Source organism: Aspergillus karnatakaensis (assembly GCF_047715665.1).
Source record: "Aspergillus karnatakaensis strain CBS 102800 unplaced genomic scaffold BJY04scaffold_47, whole genome shotgun sequence".
Lineage (NCBI taxonomy): Eukaryota > Fungi > Ascomycota > Eurotiomycetes > Eurotiales > Aspergillaceae > Aspergillus > Aspergillus karnatakaensis.
In genome coordinates, this window is record NW_027395759.1 from 199,972 (window position 1) to 211,063 (window position 11,092).

The 11,092-nt window shown below is 53.0% G+C and overlaps 5 protein-coding genes and 1 non-coding gene across 6 annotated transcripts; 2 read left to right on the forward strand and 4 right to left on the reverse strand.

The window, feature by feature from the left end:
* Positions 1-586: 586 nt before the first annotated feature.
* On the forward strand, positions 587-2,413 carry BJY04DRAFT_221270 (DUF3716 domain-containing protein; the record flags this gene model as incomplete). The annotated part of the gene is made up of 4 exons (XM_073717062.1): positions 587-698; positions 754-1,108; positions 1,157-1,649; positions 1,703-2,413. 4 exons carry the CDS (start codon positions 587-589, stop codon positions 2,411-2,413), a joined length of 1,671 nt encoding a protein of 556 aa, XP_073568147.1.
* A 350-nt stretch (positions 2,414-2,763) lies between these two features.
* On the reverse strand, positions 2,764-4,650 carry BJY04DRAFT_209382 (uncharacterized protein; the record flags this gene model as incomplete). The annotated part of the gene is made up of 1 exon (XM_073714111.1): positions 2,764-4,650. The coding sequence occupies one exon, from the start codon at positions 4,648-4,650 to the stop codon at positions 2,764-2,766; it is 1,887 nt and encodes a 628-aa protein (XP_073568148.1).
* Positions 4,651-5,419: 769 nt separating this feature from the next.
* On the reverse strand, positions 5,420-5,505 carry BJY04DRAFT_t127. The gene has a single exon. It is a non-coding gene; the product is annotated as a tRNA-Leu (tRNA).
* Positions 5,506-6,436: 931 nt separating this feature from the next.
* Positions 6,437-6,695, reverse strand: BJY04DRAFT_196309 (uncharacterized protein). Its single transcript, XM_073712337.1, has one exon. The coding sequence runs from the start codon at positions 6,651-6,653 to the stop codon at positions 6,450-6,452; it is 204 nt and encodes a 67-aa protein (XP_073568149.1). The 5' UTR covers positions 6,654-6,695; the 3' UTR covers positions 6,437-6,449.
* Positions 6,696-6,927: 232 nt separating this feature from the next.
* Positions 6,928-8,685, reverse strand: ayg1 (heptaketide hydrolyase ayg1; the record flags this gene model as incomplete). The annotated part of the gene is made up of 6 exons (XM_073719149.1): positions 6,928-7,024; positions 7,079-7,152; positions 7,234-8,118; positions 8,166-8,240; positions 8,291-8,391; positions 8,634-8,685. The coding sequence occupies 6 exons, from the start codon at positions 8,683-8,685 to the stop codon at positions 6,928-6,930; spliced, it is 1,284 nt and encodes a 427-aa protein (XP_073568150.1).
* Positions 8,686-9,019: 334 nt separating this feature from the next.
* ugd2 (putative UDP-glucose dehydrogenase Ugd1) lies at positions 9,020-10,999 on the forward strand (the record flags this gene model as incomplete). The annotated part of the gene is made up of 4 exons (XM_073717063.1): positions 9,020-9,242; positions 9,304-9,650; positions 9,706-9,858; positions 9,938-10,999. 4 exons carry the CDS (start codon positions 9,020-9,022, stop codon positions 10,997-10,999), a joined length of 1,785 nt encoding a protein of 594 aa, XP_073568151.1.
* Between the last annotated feature and the right edge of the window lie 93 nt (positions 11,000-11,092).

Here is an 11,092-nt window from a genome sequence, read left to right on the forward strand (position 1 = left end):
AAAGTTCGTTTCAGATCAAAGCAGACAGATTCATGCAGAACCCTACAGCTCAATGATCGGGCTGCCGGACGCAATGAGCCACAGTAAACCTACAAGGTCGAGCTCCTGAAACACCCTCTGCTTCAATGCATCTTCCTTGTTCGCAGAAAGCTACGTCCTCCCTCATTGATTTGATTTCACTGATCGAGAACTGCAACGGGCGCGCAGTAGCGGGAGTTCATTCTAAAATTGTCCGCTACCCAGAAGCCCTCTCTTTGTCAGGAACTACCAGATGCGGGGCATGAATTGACTCGCAAGGATGTTCTTGGACTTGATCGCACCCATGGATACCGAGCGCATCCTTTGTTCAGCATCCCGAGTCAGGCGTCGAGCGCTTTGTGCTAAAAACGAAGGTTGCGGCTTTGTAGAGCTCTTTCATTGACATACCCAGAGCCGATGCGAGAGCTTCAGCGGCGCGTTATTTAATGCTTGAAACAATTCTCATCTTGCGAAGATCATTCCATTTCTTCATTATCCTCACTTTGCGCTCTGCAAGCCACACCTACTCATATCAATTACCCCCCTTTACAAACAGAGCTATACCGCTATGCCTCCCAAGAAAGGAAAAGCCCGCAAGTCTGTCGCCCTCGACACCCTCCCAGAGACTGAGATCGACGAGCAGCTCCTCGGCAATGAGGGTGAAGAACAAGCCGCGCAAGGTAAGTTACCTTTCCCAAGTGTCAAACTGAGTGGTACTAAGACGCTGCCGCGCAGAACTCGGAATAGAGCTCGATAAGCTCCAACCCGCCAGCCGAGCTATCGCGCGCTACCTGAGGATCCAACGCCCCATTGACTGGACTGATCCTGAAAACACCCCCAGAGTGACCACCCACAAAACGCGCACCGCTTATATCCTGCAGCGCCGTGGAGATGAGATCAACCCGAGCTGCACCCGGTGCCGAACCGCGGCGAAGAAGCCTTTCAAGTCTTGTGTTGCTGGACCTGTCGTTGGTACGACGTCCACTGCGGCTTTTGTTAGGGGTGCTTGCGCTTGCTGCTTTTTCCTCGGTAAGGACAAGGACTGTTCGCTGGTTGGGAACAATATGCTCCTAGATGGGACGAGTATTAGGTTTGTGTTTCTTCTCTTCCATGCGACTCCGTGACTGACATTGGACAGTCAATACGTAAACGACGGATTCGATCTCCGCGATGCACTAGAGGAAATTGAAGAAGAGGCCGAGTCGCAGGTCATATACGAGGAGGAAGTGCAAGCCAAAGCACCGCCAGTCATCCAAGAGCCAAAAGCCCCCAAAGCCAAAGGCAAGGCTCCGGTGACTGTATCTGCGAACAGCCGCCCCCTGCAAACAGTCCCCTCGTCGACCTTCTTCGGCGCCTTCCACCCCGACAAAGCCTTCTTCCGCGTTGGTCTTTCTCGAGACGGCCCCCGCTGCCAGTTCGACGGAGACGAGCTACGGTTCCCTATCTCCCGCAAGATCTGGGACGACCCCCGCCGTCTGCTAACTGCGTTTTCCGACCTCGCCACCTTCGTGAGCATCGTCCAAGCCCGCCTGTATGAAGTCGGGCAGTCAGAAACCGACAGCGAATACGCCTTCTGGCGTGCCGAGGCCGCGCGCATGAGCGCCTTGTACAAGCCCCCACAGCACGCGATGGTGAGTTTCCCCCAGAGAGTACTATAAGATACCTGAACACTAACCAGACACAGGATCTAATCGTGAACAGAACCGACGCCCCACCCCCCGTCAGAGCCAGCGGCAAGCCCCCCCGGATGAGGCTCGATGCAAACCCATACAAAAGCACCCTTACCCGCCCTGCGGCTGCCGCCTCCAGCGGTACGGGCAAGCTTGCCGTCCCCCGCGTCGCCGCGTCAATGAGCCCGATGGTTCCCTCTCACGCGGCCACGATCCAGAAGTATCAGCCGCCGAATGGCCTCGGCATTACGGACGATGAGATCTGGGCTGAGCAGCGCGATAGTTTCATCGCTTCCATGACGAGGAGAAAACCTGGAGAGACAGATAAAGATAAAGAGAAAGAGAAACCTCGCGTCGCCAATGAGCAGGAGATTCGTTACGGCGAGGATGACTCTCCGGCTGCGTCGCCGGCGTCTACTGCGGGGAGGCGACGGGGCTTTTCGGAGGTTTTTGCTAATGATGGGGATGATCAGGAGAGTGCGTCTGAGGAGGATGAGGGTGGTCTTAGTGATCCTGGTATGAGGACTGATACTGCGACTCGCTGGGCGGGGTCTGCTGGTTCTGAAGACGATAGTGATGAGGATGATGATGGTGATGTCGACAGTACTGCTGCTGTGAAGGATGATCCTAAGGCTACGAGTAAGCCTGTGTCGAAGGCTGCGACGATTGCTGCGAGTACCTCGTCCCGGGCGTCGAAGCGTCGTCGGACCGATTCGAGGGAGTAATGGATGCAGTGTCGGATGGTGTTGCGGAGTAGGTGTTTGTTTGTTCTTTTGTTTGTGCTACTTGGATTGCTTGCTAGGGTAGGGCTATGGATAGTTAGAGGTAATCGGGGTGTTTAGTCGTTACTGCTGTAGTATATTGTTTATTCAATCTGAGTTATCTCCACGATGGTATGTGACCGTAGAATTGATGTAGAGGACCTTAAGCAGGACGCATGAATATAGTAGCCTGCAACGATCGACTCCTAGAACATCCCTGACTGGCTCTGCACACCTTCATCAACCACACCTCTATTAGGGTAATCTACTCCCGAACCCCATCCCCTAAAACCCCAATACCTATCCATCAGAACCTACGGCAACCCAACAAACGCCTTATAGATAATATACATACTCTCCAGCAACCCCCTCTCCCTCTCACTAAGTTCACCTCCATCCCCCGCCTTGAAAACCGGATCGGGAACCATGCTCACACTCTCAATCCCACCCCCACCCCCACCCCCGGCAGCCGCAAAAATATCCTGGCTCACCTCATATACCTCCCTCACCCCCCCATTCCCATTCCCATGGAGTCCATCCGCAGATCCATCCAATTCAAGACCGAGAAAATACCCCCTCACCCTCTCCACAACCCCCAAAGACCCAAAACTAACACTCGTATGCCCCGGCCCCTCCCTAACCACCAAAATCGACGAATCCGGGAGGAGAGAATGTAACCTCTCCGCAGACCTCACCGGCGTCGTGGGATCATCCTCCGGATTAAGTATCAAAATCGAGCTGTTAGACCTTGCCAAGAGTGCATTCGTCTCCCCCGAGATAAGTTTACTCGCACCTAGATTAGCGAGTGAAGGTCGTCGATTAGGGAAATTGCGACAGAAGGATAACGTTGAGAGATCCGCATTCAACCAGGGTGTTTTCTGCTCTTGGGAGATATCCAGCACTAGATTCGCTATTTCGGTGAGAGACGTGCTGTTGCTGGGTGCGTTGTCGGTGCATTGGATTGGCCAGCCGGAGATTGAACCTGTTGCTGGGGCGGTCTCGTTGATAACCGTCGAGGTTGTGGCGCCTGTTAGTAACGAGGCGAAGAGCGTGGCATTTCCCTTTTCGAGCTGAGAGAGAGCGGTGGACACGATTGGGTAGGCGGGGGGGAGTTTGAGGAAGCTATAGAGGAAGAAGCTGAAGATTCCGGGGGTTATGGGCCATGTTCCGGTGGAGTCTGTCACGGGGATTGGATTGTGGTAGAGGGAGGCTTGGAGGTTTGCAAGGCGGGCTGGGATGGTACTTTCTGGCACCTGCGGTGCAGGTGGATTTGTTGAATTCCCATTCTGGGTGCTGTTGCTGGTACCGCTGCTGTTGCTGCTGCTGGCTGAACCTGTGGCAAGCGCGCATCTCTCGCGCCCTGCCTCCTCGCAGAGTTTCGCGAAGTCGTTGATTGCGTCGTGCACGGAGACTTGGTCGTTGGGGAGTTGGCTTGTGTACTGCTTCGCATTTGCTTCTGCGTCAAAGACCCCGTCTAGCACGACCTTGCCGACACGGGAAGGGAACGTCTGGATGAATTCCGCGCCTAGGATCGTGCCGTAGCTGAGTCCCCAATAGTTTAGCTTCGCGACGCCTTCGGTTTCTGAGACTGCGTCGATGATAGCTAGCATATCGCGGACTACATATGCTGCGCTGGATGTATACAGCGCTGGGGAATTGTACTCCGCGCAGGACTCTGCGAGTGTTCCAACGGCACTATCGTATTCGCGCAGTTTGGCGAAGTACTCAGGCATGTAGCTCTCATTGCTGAACTGGGAGTACTCAATCTCCGCTGCGAGTGGGACGGCACCGGTTGCAGTGGTTTCTTCTCCGATTGTGTCGAAGCAAGTTAGTAGTGGTTTTGCGGAGCCGACGCCCCGAGGGTCCCAGGAGATGATGTCGTATGTTCCGTCTGTTATCGCTGAGATTGCGGACCCGGCGCCGGCAAGGAGGAAGTCGATGCCGCTGGAGCCCGGGCCGCCGGGGTTTGTGAGGAGGCTGCCTTTGTAGTGGGAGGGGTGGGAGGTGGAGGCGTAGCGGGCGAGGGGGATTGTTGCGGTGTCATTCTTTGAGGGGTTGGCGCATTCGAGGGGGACGGTGAGGGTTGTGCAGTCGTAGGAGGCGTTGGCGGTGCAGGGTGTCCAGGTTAGAGTTGGGATTGCGAGAGATGGAAGTGTCAGAGACAGAGCTGTGTAGAGAGTGGTTGGCCACTTGGGGGCCATGTTGATGCTGGGTAATTCGGACGGAATGTCAACCATAGAATGTCTCACATGGAAGAAATTTAGCTATACGCTACCTTTAAGCATATCGGCAAGGGTTGTCACCGAGCGAACCGAAGTAAAAGCTGTGAAGTGGGCCTGGATATACGTAACGCTGGGACCGGAGGGATGAATTGGCTCTCCCGCTAGGAAGATCATCATTTTATTAGGGCTTGCGATCGGCGACGGGACTGCAACCGGGATTCTTCAGGAATTTCTGCAAGGGTGTCAACCACTAGCTAAACACTGCTGGGAAAACGGCCACTGTATGCTCTTTCTTTATAGCGATGGGCGAAGATGAGATAGAGAATCTACGCTTCAGGTATTGTACCCAAGAGATCTAATACAAACGCACATTTCTACGGAAAGCTATGCTCATTCTTTTTATCGGGTATTTTGTGGTAATTCATCATATCTGATTGATAAGATGTAGTATCTTGTCGAATTCGCATGACCTTCCCCTTTGATCGTCATTGACCCACCAGGAGCATGGAAGGGTTTTTCAAGCAAGGTAAGTGAGGAAAGCTCAATTGGGAATGAGCATTTGATAAGTCATTGCATATACTTCTATAATTTCCAGCGAACAGCGGACTGAATATGCGCGGTAGGTTCAAGTACGATTGCCAGAACACTGGTAAGATCAACAATCCCTTCTGAATAGACCCTTGAGATTCTTTATTCCAGGCTTTGGCCACCTGTATTGCCCGTGGGTGCGTGATCCAAAAAAAAAAAATGACAAGGACGAGACTCGAACTCGCGCTCTTTCGAACCAGTGGGAATACCCTAAAACTGGCGCCTTAACCACTCGGCCACCTTGCCTAACAATGAAATATTTAGCAAATTTACAAGCTTATCATAAACAAGTGGAAAATTTACTTCAAGTTGTCGTTGTTATTGTTGAACACTACATACATGCTTCTAGATGTCAACAGCAGTAACCTATGGTCGGTTACAGTATCTGCTATCCACTCAATCTCCTCGTAAGCTCAAGGTAGGTCTATCCTTCTTGATTAAAGATACTAGATGCGTGCGATGCCACTTGCTGCTATAGCTTCTTCTTCTTCTTCTTTATCCTGGTAGAAGCGATATTCTGCTTGATACCCTTATACAAGAGGTCGAATACTCTTCGTCAACATCTTGCTCCGTCCCTCTTCTCTAGCACTCCCTCCTCTACACTTCCCGCGCTAGCCATCAGAGCTGCGACAGTTCATCTTCATCAACAATCTGTTTCATCCACCATAGCACCGTACATACACAGCAGCACTGCACCATGCCCGGAATCAGATACGACAACTACACCTTCATTTTCGTTAACGCGCTTAACAGCCAATCGCAACCCCAGGCCTTATCAAGCGGGTTGCTATTCTCCATAATACAGAGCACCTTAGATTTTCAGGTCAACCCACCCATCAATATTCACGCGGGCAACTACCTTCAAATCCCTATAAAGCCAAGCTAACACCTCCCAATTCGCCAACACAAAGACACCCACCGGTAACACCCAAAACTTCTTCGCCAATCCTACCGGCGTCCCAATCTTCACCCAGTCGCAACTTACCTATCCTCAACCCTCCTCCGCCCCGGCCGCCGCCGCACCGTAACCATCGGCAATGGAGCTAGCCCTCGACCGCCTCCCGAGACCACAGATAGAAGCAAAAGATATGCCCCCTCCGTCCGCTTACGATCCCGCCGCTGGTAGCCCGGGATATGTCTGGACTGGTAAATCGTGGTTTGGACCGGTGATTGTGTTTGCGACTTCGGTTTCAGAGCGGCCGACTGTGACGAACGCTCTGTGTCCGCTTTCTGATGCGGTGCAGAGTGGTAGGACGTTTTAATTCGGATATGGGTGTATTGCTGGAGAGGTGGATGTGTGAATTTGATTTTGGGTGGTGTGTTGCAGGATGCAGGGCGGGGTGGAATATGTACCTGGCTATCGTCATGATAGTTCTGGTATTTTGATCTGCCATATACAGCAATCTTTGAGTGTGATGTGATGTAGCTTTATTGTGGAGTTCTTGAATCAAATCAATCTTTCTCTCTCTTTTTCTTTCGATTTATAGTTGTATGTCACCAAGTATCAAGGGGACAGGCAGGGAGGTGGGTGGCTTTATGGGAATATGAAGTGGAGGGTAATCATTTTGGTCATTTGCTTGATTATATGGTATAGACCCAGAGCTAACGTGTTTTCATCTCTAGCCTATCTAGATGCGTTGATTCTTGTTCATACCGCACCTCAGCTGTCTATGAAGTCCTTTCTGTCCCCAGCACTTCCTCAAGCCACTTGTACGCCGCCGCAAGGCTATCCGGATATCCCATATGCGGAAGCCCAGGGTAGAACCTGACAATGTTAGATAGAATACATAAGAATAGTATCGATGCCTTTTGATCTTACCGTCCCTCCTTCGCACTCCCATGATTAAACAGCAAAAGACAGTCCTCAATCGGGACAATCCCGTCATCCACACCCTAAGCAGAATCAGCATCAGCATCAGCACCAGGATCAACACTACGGCGTATCTCCTCCAAAACATCAAAAGGCCATCTCACATTCAGCAGCAGCAACCTGGAGCAAGGCCGCTCCAACACCCCACTCCTCAGCAACGAAAACTTCCCCTGCGCCCCCGCACAAAACGCCTCCACATTCGCAAACCCGTACTTCTCCGCCCACGCATCTAGGATCGGAAACGGGTACTCATGATCCTCAACCCGCGCCAGCCACCCGGGGTCTAGGAAATAATGCACTCCCGGTCCATGCGCAACACACCCGATTAGTTTGTCTGCGTGGGTGTGCGCCGCGCGCACTGCGTAGTACCCGCCCGCGCTAAGACCCCAGACTGCAATTCTGGTGCTGTCAATCTCGTTTCGGGACGAAATGTACTCCAGCACGCTATCCCATAGTCGATCTGCGGAGGCTGGATCGGCGGGGTCAGCGGGACAATCTGCTGTCCCTGGGATCTCGGCGATGAAGACCGCCCAGCCGCGGCGGGTGAGCTCGTGCGTGCGCTGGGTGTTGTCGGGTCTGTAGCCGTCGAGCCCGGTTATGATTAGCACGGCGGGGACGGGACTTTCGGGTGATGCGTGGCTGGGGATGCGGATGTAGAGGGGGATTTCGGGCTTGTCGAGGCTTGTTCTGTGCGTGTGTGGGATGGTTGCTTCTTCGAGCTCGGGGCTCCAGAAGGAGGCGGCTTTTAGGTAGGCTTGTTTTTGGCGCTCGAAGGCTGTGCGTTTGAGGTCTGTGGTGGTGGTGGTGGTGTTGGGGCTGACGTAGGGGAAGCGCGAGATTCGGTAGATGGCAGAGGCGCGGAGGAGGAGGGTGGATGCGCTGGCGGATTGCCCGGCGAGGGAGGCTTGGATGGCGCGTTGTTCCAGGTTGGAGGCGATGGGGAGGAAGGTGGCGGTGTATTCTGGCGAGGAGGCGTCGTTGATGTTTTGCTGGGAGGGTTAGTTTGGGTGTAATGGGTAAGCTGGTGAGTGCGTACAGAGATCAGTTTCTTGAATATCGGCTCAAAGTCCTCGATCCTCCCGTCGTGGAATGGGTAGACGGATTTCTCGCACTGATTTCGTTCTGGTCAGTCTTGTCGATCGCAGAGCAGGAGCAACATACTGCAGCTCGCCATTTCGTCTCCCATAGAGCCTTTATCGAGCCTTTGTGCGGGTAGACCGTGTCGAATTTGTCGCCGAGGATCCAACCCATTGCGCAGGGTGCTAATGTGAGTATTAGGGGCAGCAGTAGCCAATAACCTAGTGCGTGAACTCGCCCAACAAGCATAGACAATTCTTTGTGATGAGAGCAATTGTGTCAAGTGAAAGAAATGAAGAGGTTGCCAGGTATGAAGCGAAGTCGTACTTTTGTTAGAAATACAACGTTGCAGAATGACGTCTAGACATTCCAGAGCAGCCGGGGAAGGATACTACATTCCAATGCCGCACTCGTATAACCTCCTCACTTCCGCAGAGGGAATCTGCACGGAAAATGTTTCCTTGTGTAACGTTTGGCATTTTCAATTCAGCGTCGAGGGTCGGGGAGTGGGTGGTGCAGCATTGAGTATTATGAGTGAGACTGCTAGTTCATGGATTCTAAGGGTACCTCCGGTCGGACGGCACTAACGAGTAGTATCTATAACTCAACTGAAACGAGTAAATCAAAGTCAGCATTAGAGTCCACGAGGCTGCCTCAAAAAGTCCCTAGCCAGCTAGCCTCGGAGAATTGCCAGCGCAGCACGCTGAGCTGGCTGACCGCTGATTGTTCTCTGATGAAGCACCATTATCCGTAGGAAAAGGAAGAAAATCTTCAACCCTACCATGTGCACCGACAAAGTACTAATCTATTACTATGCTGTTTATAATCCCGCTCCTCCTGGCCATAGCAGGTGTTGCAGCCCTGCTCTTCCGCCGCCGATATCTGACCTCAAACGCCAAAGCAAAACAGCCTCCTCAAGTTATCGTGAAAGGCGATACATTCTCTGAGACAGTTGAAGTGAGGCCTCAAGCCGCCGCAAGGCAGAACGCAGTTGAGGATGTTCAACAGTGCTGTATCATCGGCGCTGGAAGGATTGGTAAGTTCTATCCCACCTGAACTCACCTCAACGGATAAACTAATCACAGGAAAACCTACAGGCGCCACAACAGGGATAATTCTTGCCTCCAAGAACCCAGATATCCAGTTTCACATCGTCGACACCAATCGCACTCTCATAGACGCCTGGAACTCAAGCTCAGACACAGACACGCTCCCTATTTCCGAGCCAGGCCTCGAGGAGATCTTCTTCGATGACTCCGCGATCAGCGTAAGCATACCGGATCCAGATCCAGGAAGCGGCATCAACATCGCCGACGAGGTCGTCTTCCAAAAGTGTCGACGGCGTAGAAAGTTACCGAACCTATCCTTCTCAACAAACATCCCCGCCGCGGTAGCAGCCAGCGAGGTTATCTTCCTCTGTCTTGAGATGGACTCTACAGGACCGGTGAGAGTCTTTCACCCCACTACTCCTCCTCTGAATATGAACTGACACTATCTAGATCGAAGCCAACCCCTTCGAATACCTAACCCAAACCCTCCAAACCATCGCGTCTGCCTCTCAGGGCCAGGGACAGGGCCAGGGTCGCGCGGACAAGATCATCGTCCAGCGCGGCATTGCGCCGTACGGCGTGACAGCGCACATCAAAACGCAGGTATGTACTCATGAGGTCCCCCACTATCAGAATTCGATATAATCTCCATGCTGATTTTTTCCCTCTATATGATGGAAAGCTCACATCCCTCTCCTCGTCCACATCTACATCTACACCCAAGCCCACGCCAACAGCCTTGTCCAGATCGAGATCCAGATCTAAAGCCAAAGCCAAAGCTACTTTCACAGTCCTCACCAACCCCGTCTATCCCCCCTCTGTCTCCGCCTCGCTGGTATCTGCCATGCTCAATCCCCCCAGGGTGTTGATTGGCCATATCTTCTCCCCGACCTCCTCAACGCAGGCTCTTTCGGTGCTGGAATCTCTCTACACGTCGGTTGTCCCGAGAGAAAGAATCGTCACGATGGACGCGTGGTCTGTTGAACTTGGCTGTATCGCGTCGGGAGCAATGGCTGCACAGCAGTGGATTTCGCTTGCGGCGTTGGGGCGCTTGTGTGGCCTTGACGGCGTGGAGGCGCGGGGTGGGAAGGTGTCGTTCTTGGCTACGGGCTTGTTGTCTTCTCCGGTATGTATTGGAGGGGCAGAGGGGATGCAGGTGGAGGTGGCAATGGGGGGTCATGAGAGAGGGGTTGGCTGTGGATTTGGATTTGGATTTGGGATGATGGCTGCGCGGGCGGAGGTTAGCTGTTTGGTGGCTCTGGCGCGGGAGAGGGGGGTGGATGATCTTGCGGGGTATTGGGAGGGGGTGCTGAGGGTGCAGGAGAGGGGGTGGGAGGTGTCAGTTGGGAGGTTGCTTGGAAAGCTTGATGGGTCCTTGACGGAGAGCCGGGTTGCGGTGGTGTGTGGGACGGAGGGTTACTGGAAGGAAATGAGTGCGGTTGTGGTGAGGTACCTGGAAGAGGCTGCAGTTGGGGTGATTGTTTGGAAGGGTGATCCATTGAGGGCTGACGACACGGAGATCTTGCTGGAGAATGGAGACGTGTCGGGTGACAATGTTGTGAAGGGCTCGATGGAGGATACATGCTCGGGCTGCAACGCGGTTGTCGTCTGTGGAGCTGTTAAAGTTGAAGATGAGATATGGCAGCGGATTGCCCGTCGGATGAAGGGACCGAAGATCTTGTTGGATATGGCGAATGGCACGAATCCGAGGAGAATGCGACAGGCTGGCTTCGAGGTGATGTAAGCGCAATATCACGGATTTCAGTGATCACGGGTTTCGCATGATACGGAGTATAACTATACCTGTCTACCAGTAGTTAATAGGTCTACAGCTGCA